The sequence below is a fragment of the Falco biarmicus genome, chromosome 12 (genome assembly GCF_023638135.1).
Source record: "Falco biarmicus isolate bFalBia1 chromosome 12, bFalBia1.pri, whole genome shotgun sequence".
Taxonomy (NCBI): Eukaryota; Metazoa; Chordata; class Aves; order Falconiformes; family Falconidae; genus Falco; species Falco biarmicus.
The window spans coordinates 24,492,179-24,510,729 of NC_079299.1; the positions used below are offsets into that span (position 1 = coordinate 24,492,179).

Sequence of the window (18,551 nt, forward strand, 5' to 3'; positions counted from 1 at the left end):
CAGTTGCTGCCGCGGCCTCCTTCTCTTCGCGCCCCCCCACCTGCCAGCGCGGAGTTGGCGGCGGCGGCGGCCTCGGGCTTTGTCCCCGCGCCCCCCCTCCGAGCCCCCCCCCGCGGGGCGACCGCCTGCGGCCGAGCCCGGCACCGCGCCGCCGGCCCGCGCCGCCCCGCCCGCCGCCTCCGCGCGCCCCCCTCCCGCTCGCCGCCCGCCCGCCCGCCCGGAGGTGCCGCCGGCAGCGCCGCCTCCGCCCGCGGGGCCCGGGCCGTGCCGGGGGAGGAGGGGGAGCAGCGCCGCCGCCGCGGCCGGGCCCGTCCCCCACCGCCTCCCCCGAACACCATAGGCGGCTCCGGCACCAAGATGTCCAACCGGGTGCTCTGCCGGGAGGCCAGCCACGCCGGCAGCTGGTACACCGCCTCAGGTACCGGCACCGCGGCCCGCAGCGCCGCCGCGGGCGGGGGGCGGGGGCTGAATCAGCATTTTCCGCCGCCGGGGCTGGGGCCGGGGCCGGTACCGAGCTCGGGGAGGGGCCGCCGGCCCCGCCCCCGCTGGCCGGCACATGGCGGCCGGGGCTGGCGGCCCGGTGAGCGGGCGGGGGTTCCCCGGTGGCCGTAGCGCCCGCCTGCCGCCGCTGGCTCCCCCGGCACGGCCTGGCACGGCACGGCGGCTGCGGGGAGTGAGGGCGGCGGGGCTCGGGAGTGCCAGTGTGTGCCCGGTGCCGGCCCCGCCGCCGGGCCGCTGCCCCCCCCCCCCGGATGCCAGGGCAGCGGTGGGGGGCGGCCTGCCTGCCGCGCCTGGTCGGGGCGGGAGCCTGCGAGCAGATTCCGGCATTTTGGAGCGATTCTGTGGCTCGGGGGGGGGGGTGCCCCCCTTTTTTCTATCCCCCCCGAGGGAGCACAGGCTGGCTGGGGTCCGCGGGTGCGGGGGGGGGCAGGGAGTAGGGCGGTCCAGGCCCCCCCGATAAGCCCCGGGTGAGCCGCTGTCCTCTCCGGCGCGCTTCCCCCGGCGGCGGGGGGAGACGCCGGGCTGGGCTGGCCTCTGCCCCGGGGCTGGCAGAAAAGGGCTGGAGAAAAGACAGGGTGCGCTGGCGGGGGGCTGCCGCTTCCCTCGCCCCCCCAAAATAAAGGCAAATCCCCTTGGTAGCGGCCTGGTGGCACCGGTGTGCGGGAGTGGGGTTTGGTGGGCGGGCGCAGAACCCGGCTGTCCGGGGGGGGGTCTGTGAGGAGTGGCCTTTCACTGGCCTGAGGAGCAAAGATCGTGACAAAACTGTAGGTGAGCAAGCCTGGGCAGACAAGGGGCTGTGTAAAAGAGTAGCTGGGAGGGAGGGGAGGGATACAATTTGGGAAAAAAAATTAAATAAAAAAATAGATGCGTTCAGGATCCCCCAACTGACATTTTAGAAGAGCTGGATGTGAAAAGTCATACGCTTCTCTTGGCTATAATAAGTGCAGTTTCCCCACTCCGCTGCGAATTAATGAACATGGTATGCAGTAAAAATTGGAAGAAAAGAAATACGGGGAGGAGAGTGGCAGAGGAAGAACCAGAATCGTGAGATAAATAGCTGGGGCTTCAAATGGGCAGGCGGTTCTGAGATAACAATAGCGAGTGATTGTTTTTCTTCAGAGTTTCATGTTCCAAACATAACTGTTGTGTCCTTTACACAACTGGTCTCAAATCTTCATCCGGTGTTGGTAGCTTGCAATGACGGGTTTTCTTCCAATGCTCTAGAAAGGTAGGTAGTAGTCTGTTTACAGAGAGCAAACAAAATCATCTCAGAGGTACAGATTCAAACACGTGCAGACGTTGAAGCTTTGTTGTAATGCTTCTCAGCTTGCTTGGGATATTGATATTTTCATTTATGAATAGGGCAGAAAATGGATTTGCGATGTGGAATAGTTAGATGACCTTACACATAAATCTTGTCATTTGCCTGATACTGGACTTCATACCAAGTTACTGCTGGATGCTTGCAAATAAGAATTTTATTACTTTTTCATAATTAATTTCAGAGGCATAGGTGCTGCCTTCGGATGTTTTCTTTTCTATAAAAATTCAGTGCATAATTTTGTTGCACTACACCTTGTAAGTCTGTGGGACTTGTTTGGCCAGCACTACTTGTCTGTTATAGGTCATCCAAAAGCATGTTGCTCCCGTTGCTTTTGGGCAACCCTCTGGGTATGGCTTGTTGAGGCGGTGTGGGATGGTTGCCCAGACACTTACACTGCATGAAAAAACCCAAACTGAATCATGTTGTAACTTGTCAGAAGTACAGTCACCATAAGTTGTTAAATTGTAACTTGCAGTGTCTGTGGTGGGGGTGTGCAGTTGATGTTGCATAGACTGGAGTTTTGGGAAGTATGGGGTTTTTTTTCCTTAAACAAGAAAAGAGTATTATTTATGTCTCTTCTTATAGAACTTATCTTGTGCTGTTTACATAGGGTATGTGAGAGCAGGAAATCTGCGTTCAGCAAGACGGGGACTACCCATTAAGTGTTGCTTGGTGGTTGATTGTTGTGTGCTATTTTGGAGGGTCCATCAAAACTCGAGAGGAAACTAATGGGGACCAAGAGGGTATGTGTTCATTGTAGCTTAAATCTCCCTGTATTTTAGGCCAAACTTGCACCTCAGCTGCTATTTCAAACTTGTAACATAGGTTTGTTTCCCCAGTCATACTGCTCGAAGAAAATCGGGATTTTACAATGTGGTTTCAACCTTCATAGCTTCAAGTATGGAGCTGAAGCAGGGATTAGTGTTTGAATTGTGATGGCTTTTCAGCGTGTTCCCGCGATTCTCTGGGGATTGTGTTGTCAAGGCCTCCTACCTACTTTCTTCATGCTTACCGTCTCAGCCCAGAAGCGATTTACTGGGTTATATATAAACTGGTTAGCATTTAAGCTTCCCATTTCCTGAAAACTGCTCTCTTTCTACAGAGCCGCGTTTGATTACACGGGGCAGGCGGATGCCCTGGAAACCCTCATCCTGCTCCATAGTTAAGATGACCCTGTCAGAAAGAGTAATGAGAAATGGAATTTTTGAAGGATGTGTTCAAAATCATTACACCTGAAAGCACTTTAAAGAGGCTGTGTGAGGATGAGGTTTTTAAGTGGCAGTTTATTCTGAGGTGCCTGGTACCTGAGGGTAAAACATCAACAGAACATCCAGGATGATGCAGGGTGTCCTGGATTGCGGGAGTGGGGGGCGAGGGTTGACTGCAAAAGTAGGGCACCCATTACTATGCTTAAAAAACCCTGCAAGATCTGGCTGTAGAAGTCAGCCCTGGGAAAGAAGGGCCGAAGTCAGCTGAGGAAGAAGACAAAGGATGGATCCAGAACACTGACCAGCTTTTGTGGCCAGAGGGTACCCTTGAACTGGATTAGCTGGATCCTCTGCACTCCAGGAGTGGAAACAGTATCAGAGGTGAAGCCACAGCCAAGTAAGAGGGAGCCACTGCTCTTTGTGAGAGTCGATGTAATGTGCGTCGGAGGGTTTAGAAGAAATGCCACTTCTTGTCTTCAGAGACTGCTCGTTTCTGTGGGGCAGCAATTGCTTCAGTTGAAAGTAGACCCTCGCTCCCCTATTTTCTCCAGCTGTGGGGTGTGCACTGCTGCGGTTCTGCCTTGGAAAATACAAACATGCACTATGTTCTGGTGCAAATACATCACCTAATTGTATGATGTTAATTAACATTTTAGAGCAGGTGACACTGGCTGTGCAATTACGCATATCCAAGGATGTTCATGTGCTAGAATGTCACACCTAACTATAAATAAACAACTTTGTTGTTACTGGAAGGAAGGTGAGGTCCCAAGCAGGAAGCTCACTGCTTCCTACTCACTTGATGAAGTTGAGAAGGGAGGCAGGGAGAGGAAGATGGGCTTTATGGTGGTGTTAGCATTTCATTTCCCGTGTGTTCTTCATCCATAATGTGTCGTTGTAAAGAAAAATCTAAAAAGCAAGTTCCTTAAGAAGTTTCTGTGCTTGAGTTCAGTATGAAGAATTTGACCAAAATAATCGTATCTTGTCCTTGGGATTTCTTGGTGTGGGGAACTTCACATTCGTTCCATGTCAGTCTGTGTACCATCTTAATGGATTTTAGATCTGGACCTGTGGAGCATTTGTCTGGCAGCAAACTGATGATGAAGTCTGGTCAGTTGTTCCTCCTCCTACTTAGCCAGAGCACTGGATATGGGAAGCTTTACAGCTGAGCTTCCAAACTGAAATAGTGCTGTGACCATTGCTGATAGTAGGCCACTGGTCTAAATAACCTATGTTTTCTCTTGCAGACCTTGATCTGTATGTCTGCTTTTAAAAAAGTTAGAACTGGTATGTGGCATGCCACTGCTTCTGTGGACTAGCAGCCTGGTGTGTGATGGCCACTAAAATGCTTGCAAAAAATGAGATAAAAGCATACCATGTAAATAAAAGTATCACCCTGTTGCACTGCTGTCATGTGGATTGTTTAAAAAAAAAAGTAAAGTATCACTGTTGTGTGGTGAAAAATATTACACTCTGATTTATTTTTGGATGAAAGTCCCGCTCCTGCTGGGTTAATTCAACCACCTAATGTCCAGACCTCCTGAGAAATTGATTTTGACCAGCAGGGGGAAGAGGAAGATTAAGGACAACTTGACACAAAAATGGCATAATTTTCCATGATTTTGAATGCAGGACAGATACATTCCTAGATACAAAAGGAGCAGCTGAAATATAACAGGAATGACATGCTGTCCCAAGCACGGACTATTTGCATGACAGGGTGTGGATGCTGTCTCCTGTTTTACTCCTCTGTGTGAGTAGATTCTGTAAGCACCGGACCGTTCTGTGGGGAGTCAATCCATACATTCCTGAAATGAAAATAAACACTAGTGTATGTGCATCTTTTTTTCCTTTATAGCGTGCCATTACAAGTGAGATGTCACGCATTGGGGCGCCTAACATGGCTTATTCCGTGGCAGCTGGCCCGCCTTGCCTGGCTGCTGGAAGTGCTAATTGAATACTGTACGAGTCTTTATTAAAAGCATTTGATGAGACTTCTTGTTTCAACTTTTCCCCAGTCAGCTGCATGCTGATACAGACAAAATGCAAAGGTTTTTAGTAGGCTATTCCACATCACAGGAGTAAAATCGAATCAGGAGTGTATGTGAATAACAATACTACATGATGTGAAACTTTCCCTGCAAAATGACTTTGTCATTATATTAGGTATGGCTGGTTTCTCTGTTTTCCTTGACCAAGTCACAGTGCTCAGAGGTGTGCTTTGTGGTAGCCTGTGCCAAGTCATTTGAACTAGGAGAACCTTAATTTCCATACGCTTATTGATGAAAATGTGAGTCGGCAGAATAATTGCTGCGTTGACTTGAAAAGGCCATTGCGTTTATTGCCTTCAAAGCTATTTGTTATGATGAACCAAGTAAATGGCCTGTCTGAATGTTCGAGTTTAAAGTTCATAGTACTCTTGAATTCAGAGTTGGATTTCTGCTGCCTTGGCGTGTAAGTGGAAGAACCCCAAAGGAGGTAGGCACTGGCATCTCGTTGCTAGCATTTGTAAGGATTAAGCTTGTGACTTGTTTGGACAAGAAAGGCAAAAACTTCCAAGTAACTGGCTGTCACGGCGGCCAGGGTTGTTCAGACCTTGTCTTTCAGGCTGAGGTCTGCACAGTGGTGTCTAGGTCACTGGAAAGTACAATACTTTGAAGAACTTCTGCAGATGAGAAAAGAAATGAAAAGGCAGTTGTGTGCCATGAATGATCTGTTGAGAAATGATGTTCAGTCAAAGTTGGCCACTACTTTAGCACGTTTGCGGTCTCTCCTACTCCTTTGTAATTCCCAGTAAGACCTGCATTAATGCTTTTGTGCCGAGTACTGATTTTTCTGATGCCAAAACCCACTGTTAATAGCTCCGTGAGGTAGCCAGCTTCAACATGCAATCGCAGTGTGATTCTGCAATAGTACAGCTTTTCTCACTTGCACCTTCTGGGGCTTGGGGCCCTGGAGAGTGGCATGATAGTGTCTGTTTTAATGAATAGTGATGTGATCCCAGCACTTGTGTGCTTGTTGGCGTGAGCTGGAACTTCTTATCAGCACTGTAGAAAGCGTGTGCATTGGTTACAGCTGTTTCTGCTCTGCTCTGATGATGCTGAATACGTGTGATGTGTTCACCAGGCCTGCTGCCCATGGTTTCTGAGGGCAGGCAGTGCTGCTGGGGTGGCTTCCACTGCCCCTTGGCGTGGCTGCATCCTACCTTACAGCAGAAACCCTTCTCTGTAGTGTGTTGGATCTGAGTCTCGGCAGCAGCTGAAGTGGCTGGAAAGGAATAATGTGTGCAATCTTGTGTGTTGTTGGACTATGAATGCAGATGAGGGGTTGAGGAAGATGGTCCCTATATCATAAAAGGGTCTTTTTATGAAAGTGCTTAACTCTGATGTGCCAACAACCCTGGCACATTCCCCAGAATGGGAATAACTCATCACAGCTCATTCATAAATGTAATATACAAGTAATGAATCACTGTGGTGTTTGTAGATCATCATGGACAAATGGATCCAGGAAAAAAAGCAAAAAGCTTGTGAGGGTCACTGAAAGGAGAGAAAGTTTTGACCTGATCTCTGTTGTAGTGAAAGGAGCTTTCTGCAGTAGGAGGATAATTAATGTACTGATCATGAAATCTTAATGTTGTGACATTAGCTGGAGCATTGCAAATACAGCTATTAACTTAAATTCTTACCTTGCAATCTGTGAACAACTAATCGTAGTGTCTTGTAAATTTATAAAGCATTTGCTTTGCAGTTTTAAATACTAAATGCAATGTTTCTCTCCCTTTGGTCTTCTAGCTTTTTTAGATGTTTTATGGGGAAAGTAGATGTGTCATTGCTAGCTCTTTTATGAATTAATCATGGAACACAGTATTAATACGCAGACTGTATTATTTAACATTGTATACTTCAAAAGTATACTGGAATAATTTAAAACACAATTTGCAGGCTATTATTTCTAGCCGAGTCACTTAAATACAGTCAGAATCAAGATATTACAAGTAAAGAACGTAGATTCAACTTTTACTGTACAACTAGAACTGAAAAAGAGCTTTACATTTGATGCAGTCCTGATGTTATTAAAACAGGCCTGCAAGTATCACTTAGTGAATACTTTCACAAATTCAGATTACATTTAGCATGTATTAGAGCCAAAAATCACTTTTCTCAAAGCTATAAAATAGACGGTCATTTGTTTGGATCTCTGAGTGACCTAACTGCCAAGGTATTCTATCAACCAACATGCACCTATGTCATTTATATTCTTAATGAGTGGCATTACAGTTGGATTATTTATTTCTTAATAACTTCCAGTAAAGGAAATTAAAGAGCTAGTTGGATACTGGAAAACTGGGACATGCAAGTGAGAACTGCCACCAAAGAAGATTTCAACATTTCTGTTGTGGCTTCAGTTTTGTTTTCCCCCATTCAAGCATTACGTGCTGTTTTATGGTTGTCTTACAACATGTATAATGTTTATGTAGCATTTGTATAATCTTCATTTCTATCTTAATTTTATTTTTCATGTAGTTTGTGTAAGGTAAATTTCTGCCTTGCTTGTAGGCTGATGCCACTGTTTCATCAGTATTCAGTATTGGAAGAGAGTATACGCTAGCAGTAGAAAATGTGCCCATCAACGTGAGTTGTTGGAAATCACCTTCTGTTCCTGACAAATCCTAGTCTTTGCATAGATAGGCTTGTTCTTTATTCAAGGATTTGGCTTTTGTTGCAGTGAGAAAGAAAGTTGTTTTTTAAAAATTTTTTTCAAGTGGGGTCTGTGTTCTTTAAAATAATCCTTTCTGCAATTTTAGCTAAGAAGAGAAACTAGTTAGTCCTTTGTCATGTTTCAGATTGGAATTTGACAATTGAATGAAATGTTTTTGACTCGCCTTCAAAGTTGCAGAGAGAGGAGTTCCTTTAGTTCCAGTTATTAAACTAATTGTGTGCCAGCCCCCAAAGTTTCACTGTTACTTACCTGGATTTTTCTGACGCCTTACAAGAATAAAGAGTTATTTACTTGGTACATATGCTATAGTATTTATTAGAAGTGTTTTCAAGGTGTAGGTGTTTTTATCAGTGTGTAAAGGTAATTAGAGGGAATAAGGCTCAGGAAAAATATGTTGGCTCCTGTAGGGTAGGAGACAGGCTTAGACAAATAAAAGCTGTCAGGTAGAAGCGTGAAAGCTGGGGACTGCAGTGCTCCTGTCGTCATGCTCCAGCATTGCTGCAAGTGCTGTACACATGGAACCAGGGGAGACCTGAGCAGTTTTCTCTGGTGCTGCTCTGAATTTTGGTGGAGGCTTAGGCTCTTCCAGTAAAAAAAACATTCACTGAGGCTGAGGATGCAGAGCAAGCACGGCGTCTCCCCTACCCACATGAAAAGGTAGGTTTTGCACTAGTAATGGTGGCTGCTGGGACCGGAGCAAGTTCCCTTTATGTTGTGTTGACACTTGGCATATAAGCACTTCAGCCTCATGTGAGAGGTGAGCTCAGCTGTGGAAAGAATGTGCTGGTTTGGCTTAACCCACAATGCCCCTTGACAGCTGTAAATTGGGGTGATGAACCTCAGCATGTGAGTACTGGATGCCTTTGTGGTGTTATTCATGGGGTAACGCTGGCAGACAGAATGTAGAAGGATTCCTTCTTACTTGCTGTAGTGCTTTGAGGGGGGATAATGTTAACTGTAAAAATAATTTATCCTTTTAGGCAAGATATTTGAATAAATGTTGCCTCTAGCTGTATCCATAAATTTGTCTGTTAGAGACTTGGCCTGTGCCTGCCATTATTTTTAATTTGGCATAACTTCAGCCGGTTTCCAAAACAAAACAGGATGTGAAATATCCACAGAAAATGTCAGCATTCTTTTGTGACATACCTATATTTATACTTTACTTCATAGAATTGAAATGCAGATCTCAATGTTATGTGCTTCAGTGAAGCTCATATTTTGCTGCCTAATCTGCCTTTAATCAATAAAAGGTCTGATCTTACAGTATTAATGCTAAAGCGTATTGATTGTTGCATCCAGAAGGAAGGCTTTCTGTCCTTCTGTCCCGGTTGCCCTTAAAAACCCGGTGGCCCTCATCCTGCCAGCTTTCTGAAGCTGAGCTTTCCACCTGCAGCTCGGCTCGCAGCAGGGACCTCTCCTGCTTCCCACTGCTGCCAAGGAGGATCCACGCAGGAGGATCCACGCAGGAGGATCCACGGGCGGCACCGCTATTCCTCGCCCATGTGTTTGTCAGCTGAGGAGATGGATATTTGCTGCAGTTATCTCAGTGACTATTTGCAAAGACTTTTTACCGATTTAACTTAATTTACATATGAACTAAACTTGCTTATGGAGCTCTTCGTCAAGAACCTACTCATCTCCTATAATACAATTCCATATGGCAGAGCATATCTACTGTGGTAATGTGGGTTTATTTATATTTTGTATATCCAATTCAAATATTTTGACTTTAGCCTTAAGCATTGCCATGTTTGAGAAACTGGAAGGAAAACTTCACTGAACACAACAAAAAGTTGACGCAAATTGGGTAACAAGAAAATGACAGTTTTAGAATAGCCTCTTTAAAGTATTTGTAAGCATAGGAAGCTGCATGTAGACTGTACTGTCAGGTCACATGGATGCTGTTTGGACTTTTTTTTTCCAATTTTTTTATCCCCCTTTAGCTAAAAGGTCAGGTGGATATGTTGTACTCTCCATTCTCTCTTTCCGTTAATCCTTTGGAGAGAGAGATTTGATTACATGTTTTAATAAAATAGTACAAATAAGTATCAGTTGAAATGGAAACTTAAATTAGGTTGAAGTTAATGATTTAAAAAGGCACCTTGTCGTTGCATAAGTGAAGAAATCTGAAAGCAGGTGTGTTACCTGGTCCTTAAGTAAACACTGACAGAAGTTTAATCCCTTGGGTCATACAGATCTGTTGTTTTCCTGCCTCTAGGAAGAAAATATTTGTTGCTTTGTCAGCGCGTGTGTCTCTAATAGCAGACTAAGCAAACATGGGCATCTTACTCTGCTACTGCCCTGTAAGAGCAGAAGTTTTGGCCAGATTTGACCAATCATAGGAAATGATGAAGGATTCTGAACTCTTTAAACTGTTCAGCAAGTTAACCTGATGTGACTTAACCAAAGACAAATCGCATTAACCACCTTCTTAATGAAAACCCCTTGCTAAATACGGGATGGAGGAAGGCCAGGCCCTGTGCCTTCGTGGGGAAGAGTGTCCCCAGGCTGTCTGGCTTTGCTTGGGAGTTTCTGGCCTTTCTGCCATGGTGCTGCCTGCAGACCTTTGAGGAGAAGGGCTCCAGTGGGGCAGAGTCGTGCTTTGTTTAAGTCTCTGGATGGTAGGTGTTTAGGAAAAAAAAAAAAAAAAGCAATAATTTGTCCTCCTGTAGAGCTTCATTCAGAAAGTACTTTATCCTTCCACCCTCTTCGGGAGAATTAGGAAGTCAAATTTTTTTAAGTGATTTGTGTCTTCACTGTTAAGTATATAAAAAATAAAAGTGGTAAGACTGTTACAGAGTACTGTTTTGTTAGTTTCCCAGTAGCTTATGAGGAGGATGGAAATAGAGATCTATTTATTTTTACTTCCCCAACAGCCCCCATTTTCTAAGATGTCATTATCCTTATTGCTATTTCATGTCTCTGCTGCTTGTAATTTGCCCAAGCAACAGAAGCAGCATAACAAAATTGGTGTATGCTTTTTTGACGATTCCATCATTTCACGAAGTCGCTGTGCCTTGCCTTGTTGGAGCGACCAAGGCACTGGAGGTGAGTGTAGGCTTAGGCAAGCGGCGCTGCATAGCCCACCTTCTTCATGTAAGAAGGCAGGGTTCTTTGGAGCCACAGAATTCATCTTTTTTCTTGTGAAACACGTGAACTTTAAGTTTTGTATAAAAATTGGTAGCTTTGACATGCACCACACACATACACCACCACCATCCCCGCCCCCCCCGCCCCGGGTGGAGAAGGCTTTTTGGCTAATCACTGGTGAGTGACTGGATTCTGCACGAGTTGACATCTTTGTTCCAGTTCTCTGTAGTTCTTGTCAACTTTTCGGACAGCTGTCAGCTTGAGATTTGAGCTGTTTGGAACATGGCTGTGACATAGTTTCAGGTGTTTAACTTAGTTTTTGCCTTTTCCTGGCAGTTGGTGGGTTTTATACTCCCATGGGGAAGGTGCGGAAATCTACAACGTGCATGGTAGAAACGGCATATTGCACCACACTGTATAGATAAACTCTGCTGACATAGGGTTCTGTCAAAAGTGTAGTGTCAACTGAAGAAAGTGCATCTATTTTTCTCTTCTAATGATATGTTACTTGTAACACTCGCAGCTGAATGAGTTTTACTTGAAAGTCTTCATACTGCTGTTCAGTATGGAGAATGTTGCACTGTATTAGCCAGCCTTGCTTCTTCAGGAATAGCTTTACAGCAAAAGTTCTTTGTGATGGGAAATAACCAAAATGCGGGGGTGGGGGTGGGGTGTTAATGTGGTATTTGTAGAAGGCATTTTTATCACCTGTCAGCTAATTGAATTGAGAATATTTGCCGCTTGTCAAAGTATAGAATTTAGTTTAAAAAAAGAAGTTAAATGTTGGATTGACCAGTTGTGATGGTTAATGTTTTCAAGAAGTTGATCACAAGTTGCTAAGGCATTAGTATAAGCATGCTGGCTTCTCATTTTAGATTTTTCCTGTGTATTTACACTTTTTCCAGGTGGCACTGTGTTTTGTGTTCTGATCTTATGCTTGCCTAATAATAATAAAGGGCTAAATACCGTAGCCATCAGCTACCATGTCAGTACATAACGTCTTTGTATTATAGCATCTTCCTGTGTCAGGCTGTTTGGGTATAGGTTGTCTGAACTTTTTACTTCTGTATTCTATAAATATGTTTACCAGAGCAATCAGTCATCTGTTAGCCTCTTTTTTGAGGCCAACAGCCATCCTTTCTAATGGTGAAATGATATGTGCATCAGCCCACAGAGCAAGAAACTGTAAGTGTGTGTTTGGATGTACAATAAACATGTACAATAAATGAACTTCCTGGACTAGGAGGCTGAAACTTTCCCGCTGTAACCTTCAACATTACAGGCATGTTGGGTTTACTACTTTTTTTTAAGTTGAAGTTTAAACACAGGCTTTGATGTTTAAGATGATTTTAAAACTGTTGGACTTTTGGACTTTATTTGTTAATTATTGAGGTATTTTAGATTCTTTTATGGCTTCAGTATTTCCTTGCCTCTTCACAGGACCCCAGCTGAATGCACAACTAGAAGGTTGGCTTTCTCAAGTACAGTCCACAAAAAGACCTGCTAGAGCCATTATTGCACCGTAAGTTTGAAATCTGTTTTTAGTATATATAATACTTGGTGGTTTAAATGCTTCTTTGAGTGATTTGGAAAACTGTTGAAAGCTAGCATTTGGGTGAAGGGTATGTCGTGTGATTTCTAACTAAGTATTTTGGATATGACATAAAATGGAAGAAATCTCTGCGCTTTTTGGTATATATGATTAATTTCCTTTTGCTGATGGAGTGGAGACTTAACATTCACTTGTGATCCAGTAAGACATGTAAGAGGTGTATTAGTGGAGTGGTAGCCTGAGGTGACAGCTTTTTCAATGCACTTCCAGTATAGAACAGCTACATCTATTAAGAAAACCAAACCAAACAACAAAAAAACAACCACCAAAAAAACTTAAAAAAAAGAAGCTACACAAAAAACCAAAACACACAAAAAAAATTCCACCATCCCCCCCCCCCCCAATCAAAACTTAGAAATGCTTAAAAGTGATGAAACTGTTCAGTTACTCAAATTGGTTTACTTTTTTTATTTTAGTTTGGTTTTGTTAAGGTTTTTTTTTTTTGTCCACAGCAGAAATAAGGATAATCTAAACTATTAATGTAGAATTCAGTTTCCTGAGGATAGTTGAGACCTATAATAAGAAAAGTATGTTGGCCATTCCAATTTATTATGAGTTGGAAGGAAACACTAGAAAAAGCACCTTAAATAGGATGTTTTTCCTGTGCTAACAGAGCATTGACATAATGTTTGAAGTATTCCATAACAGTATTGAATGTACAGAAGAGATTGTCCTAAATATGCCTTAGTCTTTCTCTCAGGAGTGTAGGAAAGAGGCCTTTCAGCTGCAGGTCGGGTCACCTGGGTTGTCTTTCCAGAATCACTGGGGACCTTCCCGTGGTCTCACCGAACTGTTTCATTAACTGTGCCTTTGTTTTCCCACCTGTAAAGTGGGATATGGCTAATAATATTTTTGTGGAAGACTGAGGAAGCCTGTAGCAGAGGGCATCTTTTAGAAGGCTCATTTGACATTGTCGATAAAACGCACCTTGCCAGCTCACTAGGTCTCCGTCTCCTGTTTATTCCCTTAGCGTGTACGTTAGTACCTTTCTGAGCTTTTTAAAATGAGTGAGGTAAACGGTAATGAAGTAAAACCCCAGGGTAATTTTGAGGATAACTTGTTCCAGGTGTCGCTCTGTGGATGAACATACGTGTAGGCGAGCATACATACGTATAAATAAATATAAAATCCTCCAGTGCTGTTAATGGGGGACTTGTATCTTCAAACACACTCTGTGTCCCTGGACTTGCAGCACGTATTGTTTGCGGTATCTTTGCATAGAAAGATCACCTGGAAAGATGTAGTTGGGGGTGTTGCACATACTTCACTCAAAATAAAAGGTAACTATTGACTTAGGGTCGCAGGCGCTCCAGGTGAGCCCTGGAGGCCCAAGCACTGTGCCGTGTGGCCATGGTCTTCTGCTGTGGACGTGGTGCCGAGTGAGCGTGAGCTGCCCTCCACCAGCTGGCTGGGACTCTGGAGAGTGAATGTTCTCTGGAAGTAATGCTTTTAGCAGTGTAAACTGAATCTTCACCTGTTTTTAACAGCCTTGAAGGGAATGGCTTTTTAGGTTTGGATGTAATACTTGAAACAAGTAGTCGGGATAGTTATGAATGTTTTTGGAGTGCACGCAGGAACACGGGTCGAGAAGGGCTCCAGGCCAGAGTGGTGGGAAGTGATAAAGCATGTTTTGTGTTCTTAGTGAGAGCAGCTACCGTGCTGCGTTCCGCTTCTCTCCTTGTGCCCATTAATTATTTTGCTGAGGTGGTATTCTTCAATGACAGAGCGTTTTTATTCTCTGTATATCTGCTGTAATGTAGTTGTGTCTCTGCCAGACCCCTCTACCGTCACCCTGCTCAGTTACAGAGCATGGTTAGCAGAGCTTTCTGCAGCAGCTTGCTACTCCCTTGTCCTCTGGCTGCACTCTTGATACTGCGCAGTTGTGTTAGCCTGCCTACTGGTTACCTTTTATAAATAAGGAAAGGTGCTTTGATCTGGGGGCTGGCTTACTAACTTTGAAGTAAATGGTCAGTGATAGTTCTTTTAACAAATAGTCTCTTGTACACGCAGTACTGCAACAGTGCTCTCCAGCTCTTTCAGGAGTTGATTTTTGGACCGCTTTTAATATTTCTAGCTCATTGGGGATAAGTAATAGTTGGTATCTTAACATTTATTAAGAACATCAATGATGCTAAGCAATATTTTAACATGTTAACGTTTTGTACACTCTGATTTGTAGCCATGCAGGATATACCTATTGTGGATCTTGTGCAGCCCATGCTTACAAACAAGTGGATCCTAATATTACGTAAGTATTGAAGTTTTTCTTTACAAAGCATAAGTCAATGCCATTAGAGCTCTCTGAGGAGTTGAATGTTCTTTTTACATTGTACAATGTACAAGGTACATTGAGTACCTTGAAGTACTCAAATTTTAATTTTGTACTTTCTTTAGTCTTCTATGCATACCTTCTGTTTTAACACTATAAATGTTCAAATTGTATGTTACAAAAAGAAAAAAATAATGTAGTATTGTTGAACTTGAGAATGTAAAGCAGTAGTTTTCACAAAATACTGAGAATTGTTGGTAACTAATGTTTTAGAAGGGAGGGGTTAAAGGTGTTCTTTTTGCAGGAAATAACATTTAATGTACTTTATTGCTTGATGTTCCAATGCTTTTATAAAGGCCCAAGCTGGGTTGTTTGGTTTTTTTAACTGGTGGCAGGGTGTCTTTGGTTTTTTGTTTTGTTTGGGTTTTTAAGTGTATTAAAATATTTGATCATGATTCTGCATTGGTTTTTCAGTGCAGGATTATGGGCTGAATACTACCAGGATTCTCTTCTGCTGTGGAGAAAGTGACCAGTGTGTGTATATAATATTTGAAGTCAGTGAAAGTTACTTGTCATAATAATTTTAAGTAGACTTGTGTTTTTAACAGCTCAACAGTTAAAAAAAAATTTAAAAATTGAAAAAAAACCCCCAACATGCTACTGAAGTCTGTGCTTGCCTCTGAAAATACGAATCCAGTTATTCTAGGTTAAAGGAATGTAATTCTTATGTGTTCTGCTGACTGCAACACTTTTTTAAATGACAAAAATTTAAAACATCTCCAGTATTTACTCTAAGTATGTATTTTGCAATGTTAATAGAAAAACTGGCTATGTCTGTCAGTTGCTTATGAGATAGCGTGTTGTAATGCTCTCCAAAGACAATGGTTTTGATTCTTTCTAAACTATTGTAAACAAAGTGAAGACGGCTTATGGTGGGACAGATAACTAGGTTCTCTGAAATTTCTAGGAAAAGTTGTGTTCCCCAGGTTCAGTGTTGTGAAGTTATTGATAGAACTTTCTGGATCATTTGCTGTTTTACCGCATGGGATGTTTAGTCTTTCAGCTGAACTATTGCACGTTTGGATATTTTGTTTCTATGAACTTGGTAAAAAGTTTTAGTATAGCTTGCTATAGCACTCCACATACAAGGGAAGGAAAAAAAATCTTTACGTGTCTCCCACCTCTTTTGTCAGTGCCAGAAACAGGCTGATGTGATCCTGAATCTGAAAAGATTCATTTCCTATAGGGTTTAGGTTTTTTTAATTTACATCCTGTGGCAGGAGACCTTAATCATGATCTAATCAAGAGGCAGGAACTGAGGACTTGATGGAATAACATCACGATGATGTGTGAAAGCTTGCAGTGTCAGCTAAAGCTGCAAATGTGCAGGTCCAAGTCCCTGTTGTTGATGCAACAGCTGGATAAAACTGACATTTGAGAATGACTTAGATTTGGATGTGGTGAAATCTGGAGTAAGGCTAATCACGTAAGTAAAAAGCTCTGAACAGATGACAAACCCATGATCCTCGCTTGAGGGCACACATGTGTAGTTGTGGAGGGCTGTGTTAGTCCAAGGAGAAAGTCCAAAAATCTGTTCTAAGGGGCTATAACACATCAGTCAGCCTCCAGGTGAGTCCAGTCAGACGGATTTCTAGCTGATGAGTGCCATCTGATATATAACCTGTTTACGAGCTTTAAGGCTAGGGGAAGCTTTATTGAGCTGATCTCATGATCATTTCTGCGATACTGAGCAAGGCTAGGCCATGAGTTGATCTGTGGTCTTACACCCCGAGGAGTTAAACTCTATTGGTAACCACCAGAAAGCATCACTTTGTACGTTCTTATTAAAGTTGTTACTCTGAACCAAGTCTCTGTACAATTGCAGCTGTCTAAATTGTGGGCTTTTGTGTTAATTGTTGTAGCCGAAAAATTTTCATTCTTGGGCCTTCCCATCACGTGCCCCTTTCCCGATGTGCACTTTCCAGTGTGGACATTTATAGAACACCTCTGTATGATCTCCGAATTGACCAAAAGAGTAAGTGATTGATAAAGCTTACATCTTGAAGATTGCCGAGGCTTGAATATTAACTGTGGTACTGCAGCGCTGAGGAATCTCTTGTTGGGCGCTTCGTTGCTTTTAAGAGGCATACAAGTATAAATCTGTTTTTACTGCAATGAAAGCTAATTTCTGAAAGATCCTGGTGGTTGCAGGCGTTGCTGTATTATAATCTTAATGTCTCTCTTGCTCCTTCGAGTAAAGAATTCTCAGTCTTTGCTTATCTTTTCCATTATGAGTGTGTGCCTCTTGACAAGCGATCTTTAAAAGGGGTCTTAAAAGTAAAAGCTGTTACATTTGAATAATAGCCCACTATGCACCTGCTGCATTGTTCTGTGAAGTAGTCTGTCTGCAAAAAAATAAAGTGCTTCAGTTCATTTGAGTTTATTTCTGTTAGAGGAATAATAGAGGAACAACGAGCTGCTTTTATTTGGATGCGTTGTTGTGCATCATGACTTTTTGTACCTACAGAACTTAAAAATTGTTAGTCCATGAAATACCAGTCTTTCAGACTAAGCTTGAACGTGTGATGAAGGTAAATTTGAAGTTTTGACTTTCATGTATTGTGAGGTATACTTAAATAATACAATATCTTTTTCAGAGGGGCTAATTAGCGCAAATGTATTGCTGCATCGTCATGACTGTGATTAAGCAAGTTAGTTCAGGCTTTCTACCCAGTGCCTGCAGAAATCCCTGTAGGTAACAACTGTTTCAGTTGCAGTAGAACTCTCCTTTATGGAGTGGAGGAAGAGGCACAGCCCTACATCAAATTCTTCCTCCAGTGGAGAGTTTTCAAAATGTAGAGATGACTGCACACCACCAAGCGCACTTGAGAGTAGAAAAATAACTTATATATCTGGATTACTTAACCAGTTTTCACTGTCTGTAGATTTCATGATTCGGTTAATAATAAATTGTACTTAATAGTAATGCATCCAGAAAATTTTTTTAAACCTGTGACAGTGTAGTTTGTGAAGATAAGAATTCAGTGACTGGGTAAATGCATGCATATTTTCAAATATGTTTTATTTGGGTTACTTACATTTTGTATCATAACTGAAAATCTTTCTCAATATACTAAAAAGGTCACTGTTTTAACACACTTATTTTAACAACTGAATCAATTGTGTTTGTGGCTTAATGGCTTGAACTTAATTTTCATCCTGAATTTATTTAAAAACAAGTGGTTTATGGTGACAGCCCTTGGAGGGAAGTAATTTGTTGTAGTGGGTTTGTTCTGATAAAGATGGACTGTAGCTTGCTTTACAGTGTTTAAAAAAAATAGTAGTAAAAATTAATCTTTAATTCATTTCAGTTTATGGAGAATTGTGGAAGACTGGAATGTTTGAGCGTATGTCCCTACAGACAGATGAAGATGAACACAGTATTGAAATGCATTTGCCTTATACTGCTAAAGCCATGGAAAGGTACTATGGCTAATTACCTCTACAAGAATGAGCATTATGTGCATTAAGTGTTTGAACTACATGTGAAGTGCAGTAGGAAGGAATAATACCCTTTATGGTATATAACACCCTATGGTATATAATACTCATGCTCCCCCACCCCCCAATAAAAATCTTGGGGAAGGGAGAATCAGAGACCAGGATTAGTTGCTGTAACAGAAACTGCGAGCAGAGCAAACGCTGGAATGATGAAATCGGAACACCTCTTACAAACAAGTTTATATGTTTATATTGACTGAATAGAGATAATATTAGACATGCTTTCGTGAATTCTTTTCAATAGCTGATTATTATTTTTTT

At 42.8% G+C, this 18,551-nt stretch overlaps 1 protein-coding gene across 1 annotated transcript in view; it reads left to right on the forward strand.

The window, feature by feature from the left end:
- The window catches only part of MEMO1 (mediator of cell motility 1), a 28,279-nt gene continuing 9,728 nt past the window's right edge, over window positions 1-18,551 (forward strand). Inside the window, exons 1-5 of the mRNA XM_056357522.1 lie at window positions 1-418; window positions 12,289-12,370; window positions 14,640-14,708; window positions 16,652-16,764; window positions 18,101-18,212. Of these exons, the coding sequence (XP_056213497.1) occupies window positions 358-418; window positions 12,289-12,370; window positions 14,640-14,708; window positions 16,652-16,764; window positions 18,101-18,212 (437 nt within the window). The 5' untranslated portion in view covers window positions 1-357. The remainder of the gene's footprint in view (window positions 419-12,288; window positions 12,371-14,639; window positions 14,709-16,651; window positions 16,765-18,100; window positions 18,213-18,551) is intronic.